This window comes from Poecilia formosa, unplaced genomic scaffold (genome assembly GCF_000485575.1).
Source record: "Poecilia formosa unplaced genomic scaffold, Poecilia_formosa-5.1.2 Scaffold44, whole genome shotgun sequence".
Lineage (NCBI taxonomy): Eukaryota > Metazoa > Chordata > Actinopteri > Cyprinodontiformes > Poeciliidae > Poecilia > Poecilia formosa.
Genome location: NW_006799983.1, coordinates 1,093,369 through 1,112,491, shown reverse-complemented (window position 1 = coordinate 1,112,491; position 19,123 = coordinate 1,093,369). Strand labels below are relative to the sequence as shown.

At 37.6% G+C, this 19,123-nt stretch overlaps 2 protein-coding genes across 2 annotated transcripts in view; one reads left to right on the top strand and one right to left on the bottom strand.

The window, feature by feature from the left end:
* The window catches only part of ctnna2 (catenin (cadherin-associated protein), alpha 2), a 257,593-nt gene that overhangs the window by 87,187 nt on the left and 151,283 nt on the right, over positions 1 to 19,123 (top strand). The gene's annotated exons all lie outside the window — the stretch shown is intronic.
* lrrtm1 (leucine rich repeat transmembrane neuronal 1) lies at positions 2,370 to 5,538 on the bottom strand. The gene has a single exon (XM_007551840.2). It carries the CDS (start codon positions 4,419 to 4,421, stop codon positions 2,847 to 2,849), a length of 1,575 nt encoding a protein of 524 aa, XP_007551902.1. The 5' UTR covers positions 4,422 to 5,538; the 3' UTR covers positions 2,370 to 2,846.

Genomic DNA, 19,123 nt, shown 5'->3' with positions numbered 1-19,123 from the left:
GGTGCTTTTTGCTACTTTAGTACCTCGTACCGACAATAAATGTGTTCAACGAAGTTAATCAACTTTTTACTTACTAAAAACATTACCATGCAACATTGTGGACACTGTACGTCAGGTTTGACACGTAAATTTCACCTAACTGGTTTGATAGTAATTATTAATTCATTCATTTTCAACAATGCTAGGAAGGGTTGTGTGTATGCTCATAAATGCTGAGATAACCTGAGCTGTTCCATCTTTTCAATATTAGTACTTTGACTGGATGTCAAAGAAGGCAGAAAATCTAGTTTGCCAGATGTGTCTAGCTAATTCTTTTACCCCTCTAGAATGAATTTTGTTACATTTCTGTAAAACTTTTGCAAAATACTGTCACAGGTTTACCATTTGTTTAATCTATTTTACTTAGAACCTTTGTGAGATGGAAATTTGTTGTATAAATTGAAAATTCTCTTTGGAACAATGTGAACACAATATCAAACTATGTAATGATACGCAGTTTCACATTTAAGGTAAAATAATCCTAAATTACTGCCAAGTTATTTTTTTTGTCAAACATTCAGACACTTTATTGACTCGGGGAAATGAAATCCTCTTTGCTTCAGGCTAAGCTTATTGTCAGGCTTTGTGTCACCACTAAAATGTTCTACCAAGTTAAACTAAACAAAACCCCCTTCACCCTAACATGAATCTTTTTGGACAGTTAATTTTATTGTGAAGAAAACAAGTTTATGATGTCTGCTAAGTTAAACATTTTTGTAACATTAAAGGCATTGGGTGATATTTCAACAGATAATGTCAAGACGTTTCCCAGTTGCAAAGGTTTTCTGTTGCATATATTCTATTTCAGAATGAGTAGTATCTTTTTTTTTTAATTATTATTCAAGGTTATCCTAAATTACTGCCAAATTATTTTCTCCCCACTTTCAGACATGTAATTGCCTGAGGGACCTTCAGTTCTCATCACTCTTCATTAGGCTGATCTTACCTCCAGGCTTTATATCACCTATAACATGTTTCACCAATTTAAACCAAACTAAACCATTCTCCACTGTGAAATGGCCATTTTTGAGGGTAACTTAAATGGATATTCTTGAGAAATACAAGCTTACCATTTATGCTTAGGCTTGTTTTTAGGAACTTGAACAAGGTAAAGAAAGTAGTCCTTTTGAAACTGAGCATGTAATGATTGTCAGTGATTTCTTAAACACTTTATTCCTGCTGACTTACAAATCGTAAACATCTTTTTTTTAAATTTATTTCAAAATAACACAGAATGATGCAAAATTATCGTTTTCACAGAAAAGCATTTGCAAATTCGGTATATCTACGCTGCCCCTGCCGTAGGAGTCTGCAGAACATGGTGAACGGAATGTAAGATGCAGCCACAGTATGAGAATATGCACACTAGAGAGCAGTCTGTTACCTCTTTCTGCAGTGGTGGTGATCAACCAAACCCCCCATCCCCTCGTTTCACGCAGCAAACTGTTCATTTCACAGTAGCCAGGAAACACCACATCTCTTAGTTTGCACTAATTTACACAGTGAAGACCAGAGGAAGATTTACACACACATACACACCTCTGCATGGCCTTGTATTCAACAAACATTTTATATCACATGAAAACACAGTGGTAAACACCGCATGTGCAAATATTGCTTGAAGCTGGTGGATAATCTCCTCAGGAGTTCTGACACTACTTGAATTACATTTTTATCTACATGTTCATGGTTTAAATGATTGAAGAATTTGTGTGTTTTAAATTGGCCAAATGATGCGACTCTATTATTATATGGCAGCCAAATGGTGGTGAACGCTCTAGAATATGATCTTTCTGCTTCCTTTACTTCAATGCAACACGAGCGGCGACGTAATAAAATTAAATTAAAACATGCTTACAAAATTGAAATTGATTATTTTGAATCTGTTCACAGTGAAGGAATGAGGAAGAAACTCAGCTGATAACAAGACAACAAAATGAATGGTAAACCAACAAATGTGGCTGAAGCAATTTGAGATGAAATGGAGATATCGGTTTGCCTCTTTCAATTAATTTTTTTTCCCCAGTATTTCATCAATTTCTTTTTCCTCTTTTTTTTATTTTTATTATTTTTTTTGGTTTGATATACTGTAGAATCATGGCTCTCTTGTCCAGGAGCACAAAGACTAACATCTATTGTCGTTCTTCCACTGGGACAGGCTTCTCACATACAAAATGAGTGTACTGTGAATAGTGGTTCATTTATTTAAACATTTTTTGTACTTTACAAAAGAAATAGATTATCTTTTTTTTCAATTTCTCCACACTTGCATTTCTTTTAGCATATTTTACAGACTTTTATTTTTACATTTTTAATTAAACAGTTTTTTTATATTTTAAATGCTCCTCAAATATTGTATGCACCATAATACAAATGGTTTGCTGATTTTCTTTTCCATATTTTTTTTCTCATCTTGTTTGTCTCCAGTTTATCTTTAAACAATATTTAAATGTTCTGAAATAGAAAGACACGTTAAAGCTCAAATATCCTTCCATGAGAGAAAAGCTCCCAGTACACAAAACATATTCCTTTCTGTTTTTCATCAGAGCATCAACACGTCCCATTGCCAGGTGCCCATTATGCTTTTTGATTTCAAATTAGCAGTAGAGAGCAGTAGCCATAAATCCACCATAGTCAGCCATGTAAAGCATACTCCCTCTACATCACAGTGAAAAGCTGTGTAAAAAGTGTCCAAAAGATGAAATAATTCCCTTTTGTTCTACAACATCTCCCTCTCTTTAGTATCCAAAAAGGGATTTACTGTATATCCACATAATCACAGGTAAAGACGTAGTCAAAAAGCACAGTCACACCTCACATTCTCGTGAAGGTTGCTGCTGGCAAGTGCAAGAGCCGTATTCGTTAATGATAACCAAAGCTCCCTCAATGTGGTTAGGTTTATAGTCAACATAGTACTCCGGTGTGGAAATTGCAGCCATCTGCTGCATGCTTTGCTTTTGCTTCTGCTTACGGCGCTGACTGCTGAAGCACTGCCTCAGTTGCCTTATTCCAGCTGGAAAGCACTTCCATGCCACGTACAGAATGAGAACTACGATGAGAAAGGAGAAGATGAGTGCCATGGTACCAGTCACTACCTTGTGGATCTGCATGGTGCTTTCCAGGTCGTCGTGGCCCACTGTGACAGTATAAGAACTTGTGACCACCTCACTGCCCTCACCCTCATACGGATTTGGGGTAAAAGGTCCAAGAAACACAGAGCCACCCTTGGCCAGATCCCTTGTTGATGTATACAGGCCTGCTGTGGTCACCTCTGCCGACGAATCACATAGCTGAAAAGCATAGACTGCATCCAACACATCCTCACCCTGTGCAGTGTCGGGGCTTGAACACAGCAGGGAGCTGTCACGCTGGCCTCTGAAGGCACTCAGCCAAGAGGCCAAGGCACACACATTGCGGCTGCACTCCCAGTCATTGCCTGCCAGGGTAATGCTGTCCAGAGACGACCACGAATCCAGGATGCGTTGGTCCAAAGAAGCCAAGCGATTCGAGTCAAGCATCAGCACCTTCAGGTTGGGAGTACTCTCAAAAACATGTGGCTCAATGTACTCGATTTCGTTGGCTGACAAGTCAATCTTCTCTAAAAAATGCCAGGTCCACTCCAGGGTGTTGACAACAATTGTGGCGTGATTGTTGTGCATGTAAAGGGTACGTAAAGAGATGAGACGAGGAAAATGGGCTAGGTTGACTTTGACCAACTCATTGTGCTCAAGATGCAACTCAGTCAACTTGAAAAGACCAGCAAAGGAATTCCTTGCCAGGCTCTGTAGTTGGTTGTATCCCAAGTCCAGAAACTGCATGCTCCTGCAGTCTTGAAAAATACGCACTGGCACAAATTTGAGTGTGTTGTAGCGCAAATGCAAATTGGTGAGCTTTCTAAGGCCATGGAACAGGTCGGGCTCGAGTGCCTGCAGCCTGTTGTATGAGAGATCCAAAATGCGTAGGTTTGGGAGGGGCCTGAAGGTACCATTTGGCAGACTCTCAATCCGATTGCTGCTCAGGTCCAACTCCTTGACCCGTCTCAGCCTCTCAAATGCACCCTCCTCTACAATGTCAATGTTGTTATGATCTAGATAAAGCCAGGTTAGCTGTGACAGACCAGCTAGTTGGCCTTCACGCAGTTCGGTCAAGTTGTTCTCTCTCATAGACAGGCCCATGGCACTGCTCAGATTGCGGGGGATGTCTGTGAGGTTGAGCCCCTCGCAGTACAGCAGCTTGCTGTCGCAGCGGCACAGCCTTGGACAAACCGCCTCTGCCAAGGAAACAGTTCTCAGAAAAATACCCAATGAGCACAGTATCAACCCGGGGGGTTTCTTCAGTGGCCACTTTAAGTACAGTCCAATTAGGAGGAAATCCATTAGCATAAATATCCAGGAATGTCAGGGAGAAAATGTCCATTGAACCACTCTGGATATTATTTTTGCACCTCTCAGATCATTTTTTCCAACATATGTGATTAAACTGTTGAATTCATTTGGTCTTTGTATTTTATTTGCAGAGATGGATATATTTATTTTATGCAGTCCAACGACAGGTCTTTTGTCCAAAATGTGAAAAATAAAGAGCAGTTCTGTTTTGCCAATGAGAGATATTCGGCAGTGGGTGGAGAGTAGAGGGGATGAAAAATGAAACTGTCCTTTCCAGTCGCTCTTATTCAAAATGATTCTTACTCACCCCTATCCAAAAGCTGACAATCTCCATTTAGCATCTTGCTTTGTGCCACAACACTAATTATGTACGAATCTGAAAAAAGACCCCACTGTGGCACACATCCCCCCCACCTTTTCTCTTTTCAGTGGACACCAGATCCTTGGCAGGCTTACAATGTCTTAGTTCTCTTCGAGTGAAAGAGCCAGAAAGAGGAAGAATCCAAGTAGCTTTCAGCGAGATGGTAGGAAGTGCAAGTTCCCCCGTCTGCATGCATGAGCTCTGTCTCTTTTGCTCCTCTGCAGCCTTCTGCTGCAAGGATCAGAGGGAAGAAGAGACAACCAAAGCAACAAGAAAAACCGATGAAGAATAATTTGAGTGTCGCTCTTTTCTCCTCTCTGATTAAGTTTCAGCTGAGCTGTTGAAACGTTTTGCTGTTTGTCTCAGCAAGAAATCACTGTCTTTTGAGGTTTAAATCCATTTAAGCTGTTAATCGTGTCTCCTGTGACGAAAGCAAGACAAAAAAAATATATATTGCAGAGGTGACTCCTCTTCTCAGTTTTCTTGTGTAACAGCATTCCTTGTCATCCCAGTGGCTGGTATCTGTTTATAGGCGATGTGCATCCCCTGTGGTTCGCAGGTTTTGTTCACTCCCTTGCTCTCCAAATGTTTTGTCAGCCAGCTGGAAGAGGCTGCTGGAGGCTGGTGCTGGTCCGGCAGGCAGGGGCGGTAAATGTGGGAAGCGAAGGAGCGAGCAATCCCTTGCAGCAGACCAGTACACTGACAGCGCATGCAGAAGCACCTTCTGTTCACTGAGTGTCGTAAGCCACTCACAATTCAGAGTGCTCTCTCTCTTTCTCTCCCTCTCTCGCTCTCTTTCCCTTGATCGCTTACTCACTTGTTCATGCCGCTCCCCTCTTTTATTTCCCCTCCTCCCTCTCGCATCCTACATCCTTGCTTTTTTTTCTAGCCACGTTTTTTTTTTTTTATCTTTGGCTCATTTATTTACATATTCAAAAGGTTTGGACTTAAACCAGGGGCTTAAATAAACCCCCTGCTTCCACTAACCCACACCTCTATCTCTCGTGTTATGGATTGCGCCTCTTCTGACTTTCCAAGTTTCTGATATTAGTGTTGCTTTGATTAAGCCAAGAAGCAGTAACAAGCATCTGCCTGCATGTTAAGTATCATGTGTCCACGTACATTAAAACAGAGAATGATGATAAACATGTATAATGTTACATACTGTAGTATGGACAGCATGGGGAATCACTTCATTTCAACAATAATTAAATAGTGATAAGTTTACACAAAGTATTTGTCTAATATTGCATATATGACTATGTTTGAATCAATCTCATGCTATTGATATTCATCATTTATCCCTGCCAACAATAAAAGCTGGAGTATAATGAGTCAAGACTAGAGTATGACATTCTTCATTTAATCAAACCGTCCTGTAGCCAAGCATTCGGTGTCATTTTCAATTATAGGCTGGCTAGGCATTTTGAATACAGATGTAATTGCTTGCCAAATAATATTAGTATAAAGATATAGCATAAATATCTCTCTCTGGAGATCCACTCCCATCTCACTGACTGGAGTTCTCTGGAATTACTGCTTGCTTTGTCATCTTTCTCCTTTTAATTTTCAAAGACAATAAGCTCTAACCTAAGCCATGCCATGCATCTTGCAAATCAGCCAGGTCTGCATTCCTGACACCATCTTTTTCTTCTTTGAGTTGAATCAAATCTTAACCTTCCATCATTACTATTTATTAAATCAGTCTGTTAAATGTTCAATAAACACTTATTTTAAATATACCCTTTTTACAAAGCCAATCCTGTAACATGAACATAAAAGCTGAAATTAAGAAGGACAAGGGTGTTTTTCTGTGAATGTGGATTGGTTGTTGGTATCAGAGAGGCTGCTTGGATAATTTCAGAAACTACCATCTATAATCTACTAGTGTTTTCACACAAAAACGTATCCGGTTGTGGTTGTTGGGATGAAAATAGATTGGTGATGTCAGAGGTCAAGGAGAATGAGACTGAGACTTATTGAAGATGATTGAACAGCAAAGGTAGCTTAAACCAAGGTAGGTTTGACACCATTTCTAAATTCACAAAGGATTATCCATTGCATATTTTCCTGGTGTAGCGAAGCCGTGTTCCTGACCACTCTGATTTAGAGTACAAACATTGGTGCGTCAGAAAATGCCAGCAGACATTCAAGCAAATGTTGACGGTTTCCATGTAATTTGAGAAAGAAACCTCCTCTCACATTTACTACGTCAGAGAGAAATTATGAAAAAAAAAGCAAAAAGAGAACAGGGCTAAAAACATAAAAGAAGAGCAAAAGAGGTAGTTTTCCTTTGTGTACATAATAAGGTCTAATAAGGTCATTTTCAAGTTTAGACAAGGGCTGAACAAAACCTTGACATTTACCAAAAGAGACAATGTTGTGCCACCATTCTTTGTCCCAGCAGCTTCCAAAATGACACTCTATTATTGTCATTCTCCTATCCTAATTAGGACTTATAAAGAAAAAGAAAGATGACTCACAATAATTGTGAATATGTAATATTTGGTTACATTTTTAGGTTCGTTTTCTTTTTTTTGATAAAGTTTTAAAGTTTAAAAACTAGCCTTTCGTACTCTGCTTTGCTTCATACAGAGGGTCTAAGCTATCGGCTATTGAGAAACGATTGCTTCTTTGAGGCATGGAGTTTGTTGAAGTTTTAAATCTTTTCCACGTACCCTAACGTTTTAATGATTTAAAACGTGTCACAGACATTGTCACGTTACATTGTCTGTGACATATGTAATGTCAGTTTGGCATTATGAACCTTATGGGAAATTACATGTACTGTAAACAACCATCCCGCACTGTGAAGAGAGAAACGCTGAGTTGCACAAGACAGCTGTTAATGTTAATTCAATGTTTGGAAGCATGATCAATACGGACTGAACTGATTCATTCGGTCTCACTGCCATCGCTAAAACTACAGGCATTGTAGTTCTAAAGTAGCGCAGAAAATCAACATCATCTTCCACAACTTCTTCTGTTTGCTGATTGGCCTGATAGAAAATCTACCGGAGGAATCCAGGTAAATGGGAGAAAGGCCAAACTGTGCAGTGAATCGTGATTGGAAACAAGTGGAATTGAGTAGGGCAGCAATGGACAGGCTAAGTGATCCCTGCCTACACAAAGTGAAGTTAGAGTTGCACATTTTGACCCCAAGGTCCTAGCATTTCATATTTCTATTACCTTAAATAGAAATATGCTTCCAGATGACGTTTCTTGAGACTTGCTGCTGTATAAACAAACTGAATTAAAACTTAATTGAAAACTTCAGCATGCTGGAGTAAACTGTTGAGGAAAACATATTATAAGAATATATTCACCCTGTTATTACTATCGCAAAACCTGGCATGGAACGAATTTATCACTTCCACTCAAAATAAACCCAAATAATTAGAGACTTTTGCCTATGGAATTCCTCATTACAAATATTAAGATCAAGTTCTAGATGCCACCGTTTGCTCCTTGTCTCTCTGCTAAAACAGACACTGGCTTTGGAATAGATTCAGAGCTTCTCTCTCTGTTAAATTACAATAATAATAATAATAATAATAATGATAATGCAACGATAAATGCAATCACCTAACAGCCATGCAACTTTTTTCTTTTTTGTGATTGTTTCTACCATTTCCCAGCCAAAGTGTTTCCATCTGGTTCTGCACTACTATTTTAGCCCATACATGGAGAGATTCAAAGCAAAATCTTAAAAACATTAGAAAACATTTTTTCTTAATCCTCAGTGACAATGCACTGGCAAAAATGAATCATATTTGGGTATGGAGACTTGTTTTTCCCTTTTTTTTTTAGCGTTGTATTAACCATTTTATTAAAGATTTTTATTTATAAAGATTTTATTTTGTGAATAAATAATTTTCAATGAAAGAAAACGGATTGTAAGAGAAAACTATCATTGTGGATGACATATTTTTTTTAACCTACTACTTTATTTTTTACATTGAATTTAAAGCAGATGTTAAATGAACCTTTTGTTTTATAGAAAAAGAAGAATCACTGCCCTTCAGATGATCTGAACTTCTTGAGGCTGGAATCATTTGGCCTCACCTTTAGTGTATTTCCTCTTAGCTGTAATAGATGACTTCACCATCAGCTAATGACATGGTGTTCTGTAATGACTTGACGCAGCGAACAGAAGAACATCCAGACCATCAGTTTTAGACCAAGAGTTTTAGCTCTGCTTTTGAGTCAAAGTCAGCAGTAGTGTGAGTTAGAGTGTGACTCTGCCTGAGATAGATGGATAGATAGATGGATAGATAGATAGATAGATAGATAGATAGATAGATAGATAGAGCTTCATTAACTATATATTTTAGAAACTTTACTGACTATTGTGAATTCTAAGCATAAACATATGTCCTTGAAGTTTTTTATTCTTCTTTCGTAGGCTTTAGAACTAACCACCTTTATCCAGGATGGCGTTTTATCAGGTGTCAAAATTCTTTAAAAAGCGCTAAAATGACCTATCAGGGGTTAGAGACTCATTATTTAAATTATTTAATGAGTCAGAGGATCTGTGAGGCCAGAAAAACAAGGCGAATGATGACTAATTGCTTTGCTGCAGAGATGATGTTGATGGACAAGTGGGGAAGCATTGTTTTGTTTTGTGATTGGGTCAGTAGAGAAATAGCAAAAGATAATTCTACATTTACATTGATATTCGGCTTGCAGCAGACTGAGATTGACCGAGTTATGCCCCTTTCATATATGTGTACATGTGTATCTTCTTTGGATTGGTGTGGTAAGATGCGAAGGTTTAAGAACAAAGTGTTTCACCATTGACTTCCTACACTTTTGACATTACTGCAGCTGTCTCAGCTGTTGATGTCAAAACAGTTTGCATTAGGTACCATTGTGAAAGGGTTTAAATAAGTGCATGTTGACATTCTGTAAATGCTAAAGAATGTCCTGATATCTACTACTGTACACTGATGGTTTGCCAGCACTGATGAAGACTTACTTACATTATCAAATAAAATAATACACTCCTACTAATCAACATACTTGATCATTTAGATATTCTGACTGATGAATACCAGAAGACTTTTATTCTTTGTTCTTTCCTTGCTGATGTATAAAATATATTTAGTGTACAGGACAAAAAAAGCTCAATTTTCATGTCAGTGTTACTTTCTTTCCTTGACACGGCAGCTACATATTTTCAAACTTTATTGCTGAAAAACAGGCATAAAAACATAGTTTGCTTTTAAATGACGTAAGGGAATGAAAAAACTATCATCAAACTTCTTTTCTTCCCAAATGGACCGAACATAATATAGTACCAGAGAAATATGCTAATGCAGGTGTATTCCTAAAAAATGTGTAAATTGGGGTTCCACTTGCAGTACTGTTCAGAATGTTTCTGACATGCTGTCATTTTTAATATATAACATAGCCACTTGGACACATGGATCTTCTTTTTCCCTTTTTTACACGAGTCGTAGTCTTCAGCCACCATGGACAATAGTTGATTAATTTTAGTTAGCCACATTCAAAGCTGAATAGCCACAGAGCAATTAATTCATGCGCTAAAGTGAAATTTAAATCCAAATGAGACATCAAATAAACTAACTTAAACTTAAGTATCTGGGCACATGATATGGTTTTTGGTGATTGGAAAATGACCTTTCAAAAGTCACAATCTGTGGGCACTGCCCTGTTACCTAGCAACAGCAGCCAAGCTCAGCCCCTCACCTATCAACCCAACCAGAGGTGTGGTACGTTTGGTCAGCTGTTTTTAACACTATATGTGCTGCGCAATGATTGTTAAGTCAAGTGTTTTGTTGTTAACCCGTCATTCAGAAATCACTTTCTGCATCCTTCATGGTTGTGCAGGAGGTTATGTTTCTTCTGCTTCCGGGTCTAACTCAAATATTTCCAGTTGTACGATTGCGCATCTGTTTCATGTGTATAAAGTGCGAGTGTATTGTTTTGATTTGTGGGAAGTGGGGAGCATTAGCCCATGCTCACAATGTCCAGGTTTGCCACTGGCAGTACTTTGCAATTTTAAGAGGTTTGTTTTGAAAGGGATATTCAAGTAAACAGTAACAATGCGTGAGTAGAGGAAAATATAATTTGGTAGATAAATAAAGCTCTACTTGTTGGCGAATGTTCGGCATTAAGTATGGAGGCAGGATTTATTGAGGACAATAGATGGATAGTCTGGAGTAGTCCTTATATAAAAAGGCCAGGAAAAATAACTCTGTATGATTGTTGGAGAAGGAAAATAAAATCTACCTTTTGTTAACAGAAATGTATTGGGCACACCTTATTTTACAGTCTTTAGTGTGAAAAGCAAATAGAGTTGAACATTTTTAAGACTTTAAAAACACAACCAAACAAACTTTGTAGTTTTACAGATCCGCTTTATTTATTTCTTCCCATCACTGAAGTTTGTGACAACTTGACCTTCTTTCTAGATGCTGTGTGTTTATTGACACTCGGAACAGGAAAGCTTGTTAGTGTTGGCTGAATAAACCACACCGACACATCAAGGCAACGCCTTAAAATTCTTAGCTTCAATGAATTTTAATGAAGCCCCAGTGATTGACCTTAATGAGAACAATGTCATTAGCAATGCATACGGTTGAGTTGGTTTCTGTTTCTTTTAAAGTCGTTATCTGGCACATTTCCAACCGCAGAAAACGCTTCATCTTCTATGCTTCTGTTTTTGTTTTGTAGCATTCATTTGCCTGTTGCCGTCTCGTTTTGGACGCGTTTTGTTTTAATCCAGAAATGACTGCATCGTAGTGATTTGCACTTTTTCAAATTATTGTGGGCCTACAAATTATTGTAGGCCTTACTGTAATTATCATGTTCTTAGCCTAACGTTCTGTGGTTCTAGAAGCACACAATTCCTGGTGAATTGTTCTCATTTGTAAAATACATTTTAACTTTTGGCTATTAGCCATAAGCTGATTTACAACAGTGTTTTCTAAATCACTATGTAGGGTTAGGTCCATGAGAGAAGATGGACCTAATCAAATCTTTCAAATCTTCAAATATTAGATCTAGCTTACTGAACTTTACTTTCCGACATTGTTTCCTTCAACATAATTTGCTTATTGAAAAACATATCCACAACCTATTGCACCTTAAGGCACTGAGCAATATAAACCACTCCCATTTATATCTAAGTTCATATAGTTAAATTAAATCCAAATGTTATTCGAATCAATCAATTTATTTCCAGTTCAGTGCTGGAATGTTAATAAAATATATGAGGGGACCCAGCTAATTGCATTAATGTTCTAGCAGTCCATTCTGAGACGGAGTATGACAACAGTGGCTCTCTATTTACAAGAAGAACCAGGTTCAGTACAAGCAGCCAGACGACGGAAAGGACAGGAAGTCAGAAAAAAAGCTCCAGAAGTACTTCCTGTGGGAAAAAAAAATAATAATAATCTTATTCTGAATCCTCCACACGGACGCTCTTACATTTGCATTGTGAAACAACTGCATGACTGCTGGATGTGTAGATTATACTCTGCTGACTTTTTTAAATCCTAAGACTTTTATCTCATTATTTAAAAAAATGTGAAGATCTTTAAAGTGACCAACTATATTTTGACCATTTTCTTACATGCTGTTTTTGCATGCCGTTTCGTTTGTTTTTCAATTAATGTGAGACAAAATGAACTTTTTCGCTGGTCATTTGGCTGGAAACAACATTCCTGGTGGTCATTTCGCACGTGAAGAAAATGCCAACATACCGACCTTACACTAGGCTTGGCTGAGATGCATATGGTACGCAGTTGATATTGCTGCTTTAATCTTTTAACATGGAGGCTAAGATGAAACAATTTTTCCTGAGTGAAGATGCTCTTACAACCTTTGGATAGCTTAGCAAAGAGAATATTTTTTTATGCAAAATGTGGAAAGATAGAAATAAAACTGTGGCTGAAAAACGGAGAGATTGCATCATAAACAAGTGATGACTAAAAACATGTACATAGATGTAAAAGAAGCATTTCAAAATCTCAGTGTTGAGTGCTTTATCATCTCAAAGAGTACATAAATAGCAGATCAAACAAAAAACATGTTGCCTCTTTGTCAAATACAAATGAGCAGAGAACAACTGTGCCTAATGTTACACTGGATGTTTTGAAAATCTTTCATCTTTAATGTCTCCACACAGATTCAGTCACATAGGGGAAATGCTAAAAGCTTCAATTGTTCAAATAGTCAGGTTGCTACTTTTAAACTATTTCACTATACGAATACATGATTAATCAGAAATAATAACAACGTGACATAATGCTGCTAAAAGACCTGTTAAAACAAAGTTCTGTTTCTAGTGTGCAGGATGTTGACAGAATAACATTTGTGAGGTTTTAAGTTCCTCACAAAGTTCTACAAGAACACAGGATAAATTGAAGCACTGGTGACGTAATGTAATAGTAGAGGAAAGACCGAATAAAAAATAAAAAATCAAACATACACAAACAAGTTTTCACATTTTGGGGATTTTTTTCTTGTCCTTCAAGTTTAACTTGTTGGATCGATGGAACATTTAATCAAAGGAAGCCATGCAAGAAGTTTAGAAAGAAAATCATTATGTGGGGCTAGCTACAACATTCAAATTGTGACCCCTACTATGTGTGCCTTTTAGTTCGCACTGCAGCAGCAAGAATAATTTAAAACTCTGGGTTTATTGATGAAAGATGTATTACTTGCTAAGTTGTTCATGTTACCCTTAATACTAAATCCTAATTTTAAAAAGCAACTGATAACTAAAGGGATCTATCAGCATGATGTGTAAGTATCTTCAAACTCAGATCAATTTTATTGATAGAGCACATTTAAATGAACAACTTGTTTATCCAAAGTGCTGTACAGTACAAAATCAGTTCAAACCAAGACACAAATATAAACATCAATAAAATACAAAATGAAATAAAAGTTGAATAAATCATGCTACAGAGATTGTTGGAAAATACATGCAAAAATGACAACAAAATCAAATCGTACCATGTCAAAAGTCACAGAAAATAATTGACGTAATACGAAAAACTTAAAAAGCAAGAGAAGAAGACTGTCTATTATCTAATGGCAACTTGTTCCACCGTTTTGGAGGCACGGTTGAATAGACCCAATATCCTCGGAGCTTCAGTGTAGTTTTTGGTACATCCAGCAGCAGCTTCTCAGCTGGTCTGAGGGCCCATGGTGAAACAGAAGACTGGAGATCTGCATGAACTGGATATGCTCTAGCTAACACTGCTTTTTCTTTTTGAAGTAACCTGAAACTAGCAAAAGTTTAATGGCATCCCTAGTTCATATCTAGCATGTCTAATTTGATTGTGGTTATTAATTTAGTTAATTGATTCATATCATTAAAACAAATGGAAATGGCATGGACAAGAAAGGGATCGTATGATTAATTGTGGCACCTTCTGCAGAATTCACAGCCCTTTGTTTCCACAGCAGGATGTGGGGCCCAACCCTCCAGAGAAAACTGTTCAGGCTGTCTCAGAGCTGATAGGTTGAGTCTTCACACCACAAATGTGACACTCTTCCATAGATTCAATGGGCTTTACAGTCTGGGCTCAAGTAGGATTTTTTTTTTTTCTTCTTCTTTTCAGTCATTCTTGAGAGCTTTTAGCTGTAAGTTTTGGCCCACTATCCATTGGAGGACTCATTAGTTGCGACTGAGTTTTCTGACAATGGCTGGTATGTTTTGCCCCAGGATACTTTTGTAGTCCTCATACTTTGTTGTGCTCTTCACTAAAGCAGCTCCAGAAGAAAACCAAGCGTTCTCCAGGTTTCACAGTTTGTGTCATGTTTCATTTTTTGTGAAAGCTTTTTTTATATATATATATATATTTTATTTTGTAAGCATGCAGTTAATGGCTAAAAACGCTCCAACATTTGTCAACAGTCCAAATGATATTCTACAAGAAACTTTGGGGTCCTCAACTTGAACTCACCATTTCCTTCTTTTTGTGCTTTTTTTTTTGTCAAAAGTGGAATCATTCTGAGTCTTCTTCCTGGTTCAAAATAAAACCGATGGTGTAGTGACAAAGACATTTGTCTTCACCTTCCAGTTTAGCAACTCTGTGTGAATGTCCTCGGAGATTGGCTACAGTCTGAGGAACATGGACCTGCCCTCATTTGGAAGTAACTCTTACTTCATATCTAATAAGTGCAAAGCTAATGGCCATTTTGACCAAATGAAGCAACACATTTTTTAAAATATCTTTTTAGTCCTTCCTCAATATTATAAGTTACTTTTGAATGTTTAATTAAACAGTGGAACAATCTTTTCTGTGATTTTTTCCCTTCGGGGCAGCTTATTAGTTTTCTAAGCTACAAATCAAGACAAACAAACAATCATCATGTATTTCTTAAATTACTGAAACACTTATTTTGTATCTTTCATCATTGGAACTCGAGGAGACTCCTTTGACATAAATCTGATGCATAATGTGTAAATGACTGAAATAACTGGAATGATTGGAGTTAAGGGCACTTTGTGTTTACCACAACAAATGTAGAATATGTATGACAACATTTTACCATTTACTGTCTGGGTCAACTTACCACTGTCCTTGGCACTATGATTCCATTACAATCAGACTCCACCACAGTTCGTCAACAACTTGTCCATCTGGTTCTTCTGACTCTTATTTGTGTTTCTTTTGGACCTCACCATGACTATGGAAGAGATGGTGCTCAAGACCTGCCTAGTTTCAAATCCAAAGCTTAAAACATCTGGTTTGCTAGTAAAAATCGAAATACAATGATAAAACTTTGTGCAAAAAAGTACCAGCAAATATGTCTGTTCTGTTAGCAAATCCGTTAAACATCAAAATAAGCTTTCACTCTGTTTACCAAGAGTATTTGTGCTTATTAATGACTTTCAATGGGCATGCAATTGGAACATTTCTTAATTTATGTATTATTAATCAGGCATACAAAGCATTGTTTCTATGATCCATATGGATCAACAATCTTATTCATCTAAGCGTTTCATACTCAGCAGGTCCCGTTCATGGTGGTGATTATGATCTTATGCAACCTTCTTCAGGGGAGCAGAGCTTTGACCTAATACTCATTCTGACATTTAATTGCAACAGCTGTCACTGGCAATGTGTTCAACATGCTTAAAGTTTAAGAATATGTTAGTTAACAGAAATAATGATCTGCTTCAAATGCATGGAATGAGAATAGTTTGAAGTCCTGCAAAAGGGATCATTTGTTGACTGGCTGCTCTTTTTGAGCCCAGCTGCCAGTTGAAGCGCCTTTGTGAATATTTGTCTGTTTGAGGAAAAAGAATGAGTATTAATATCCTTCTAAATGGCTTCCAGCTATGTTCAAAGCAAAGTGTTCCCTGTAGAGAGACAGAGACACAAAGCTCTTGCCATGTCACAACAAAGAGCAGTCAGACTCAGTGTTGGACATGCTTTCACACAGAAACAAGATCCAAATTCTTCACCCGCCACCGCAGCTGGGAGGAATTTACAGCTACCTGTCACAGCCAACGTTTCACCCACGTTTGGCAGGTAGATGTGTGTGGAGGTTTTCTCTATACAGTGTTTAATTTAACTAAATGTTTTACATATTTAATCAATTGTATTCTTTTGTGCTAGGGCTTTAATGCTTTTTTGTCTTCTGAGAGACTACATCAAGTGCCCAAAACCATTCTGTGTAAATAAAAGGAGCTTCCTTTAGCCGTCAGATGACACCGAAATCTCAGTAAGAGCCACCATGGCTGTTCTCAAAAACCCGGCTCTCAGGACCAGCATACGAGCGCTTCTGATAGCTTTGTCGACTCTGGCCTATTGCTTCATCCATAGTCAAACATGCCGCCACGTCTTTCATGTGTCCACAAACCTCTCTCATGTCGGGATTAAGCAGAGCAGGATTCAGCAAACAGAGGTCTGTGATGCAAAAGGCTGAAACACTTGTAAATTTAACTCTCAAGTTTGTGGCGCATTCCTTTCTGTCTGCTGGGAGTTCAGGTTAGAAATCCTGAAGCTCTAAATATACTTCCTTTGACGAGTTCTATTAATACGCACAAAGGATCAGAAATCTTTGTAGTTAACATTAAGCCCTACATCTTAAACTTTGACTTGAAATGTAGCTCAATTGAATTATTTATTTGACATGCTCCACAAATGTCTTAGCAGTCTTTCATCAATCGGTCTTGTGATGACACCTCAAGGTGTTCAGGAACATAATGATACCCGACATAGGGGCATAAATAGGACTTCCATCAAGTCAGCCAAAACTGTTTGACTTAACCTGTGGGTCTACGTTTGCATTGTTCTTTCTTTCTGAAAACATCCAGCACATGTATAGCCCCCTGACTAGCATGTACATATTAGTGCAATTATTTGTTTTTCAAAGAATTTCTAAAGACCCAGGAGCCAGTGAACTTAATTTTCTGCTCGGCTCTTGCTTTTGGAGAAAGCTACATAAACATGAACCTCTCTCTATTTCTAATATAATAGAAAAGTTTAGAATTTTTGAGGTGAGTTTCTTTTAAAACTGTGCCAATAACCCGTGACATTCTGTGGACAGCGATAGAAAATTTGGCCCAAATGGGATTTCTGCAGGTCAGCCTTGATATTTTGTTCCAACATGGGTTGAGAAAACGTCTTTAATGTTCTGAAAAACGCCTTCACAGAAAATGCATCTCGTTTTGTCATTTGTTTTCTAAAGATATGTTTGACAACTATGGCATTAGTAAACTCACATCTTGTTGCTTTTTATGTTTTCATGTTCAGCTGTTTGCTGAAGTGCTATGTTAATGGTAGTATGTTTACTCTGTTTTGAAGATTGGACAAAGCTGCTTATAACTCATTTCAGCAGAACTTAGATGACAACTTGCTCTTTTTCTTTAAAGACTCTGTGCTTTATTTTGAAAGTCCTAAAATTCTATGTGTAAACATGAGTGACACAGGCGGAACAAACTACGTAACATGATGGAAGGAAATAAGAATAAGTGTCTCTTTCACTGTGGACAATAAAAAATGAAAAAGGTCTTACACTGTAATTGGAAAACTGAGACTTGATCAATGTGTGTGAACTGTAACTTAATTGTGCAAGACATGCACAAGAAAAAAAAAACTGGTTTCACAAAAGAATTCTGCATATATCACTGCTACAGTTGTCTAAGAATTATGAGGTACCAGTAGTTAGTCTTTTTTACAGTAGACAAATTCCATTATCATTTAATATAAATCCAGAGTAGCTAATCTTGTTGGCTGAAGTTTACAACAAGTAAACCATGAACAGTTGGTATAAGGTGGTTCATCACTAATCATCTGCTTGTGTGAAACTTGCAATAAGATTGTAAGAACTTGCAAAGCCTTTCTGATAAGAGTAACACTCTAGTAAACTCACAAAGTAGTATGAAATCCAAAAAATATGAGAAGTTAGCAATTTTTTATTACCAATGAATCCCCTTACTTTTCTTTCTGGTCATGTAACAGGTGCAGAGCTTGCTATACAATTTTTGAGACTGGAATTGGTTTAAAGTGATAAAATTCTCTTTGGTCTTAGCTCCTCTTGAGCTTGCTGCTGGTGTCAGCCTCCACGTCCAAATAATTTGGGTTTACATTAAAAAAAAACATACCAGTAGAGTAGTGTCTACTATTGGTTAAACAAAAAAAGAGAGAAAAAGACGAAGCTAGTCGTTCTCACTTTTTAAACAGAACATTTAAGAATGTTGAGCTATCCCTTTAAGAACTCCACACATGTTGCAATTTATCCTAGAACCAGTCAAAGTCATTTCTGTGTCTGCAACTGAAAGGCAGCTCTGCTGTCACATGCTGCAGCACCATGCAGCGATCACATGCACAGACCCAACAATCACTGGCAATGTCAGTGATTGTAGTTAGACTTCACAAACATCTATGCTGACAATGCTCAGTGCTACAAGTTCAGAAGTGTTTTACCTGTGAGGCACAGAAACAACAGCAGTGAGTGAGATGCATTATGAGCCAGCAGGGAGATTCACTGTTTTTTTTTTTCATTTTGCTGCCAGGCTTGTGGACTAGCTCATCTGCTGTTGCCTAAGGTATTCTCTGCTCTTTTGCTGCAGACACAAGCAACAAAATTTAAATGTATTTAAACAATCATTGATCAATAATTAAGTTTCATTTGTTAGTTGATGGTTTAACATTGTGTTCATTAATTCAGTCTGAACTGGTAAGACAAACATGATATCAGTTCAGTGTGCTCACAGCAGATGAGGTTTTCAGAGACATTTTAGAGGCTTCGATTGAATTCCTCCTTTCTAAATGTCTCCTCCTCAAACATTCACAACTCAAATGTTTTGGTTGTTCAGTTTGAACATTTAATAAAAGTAAAGTGT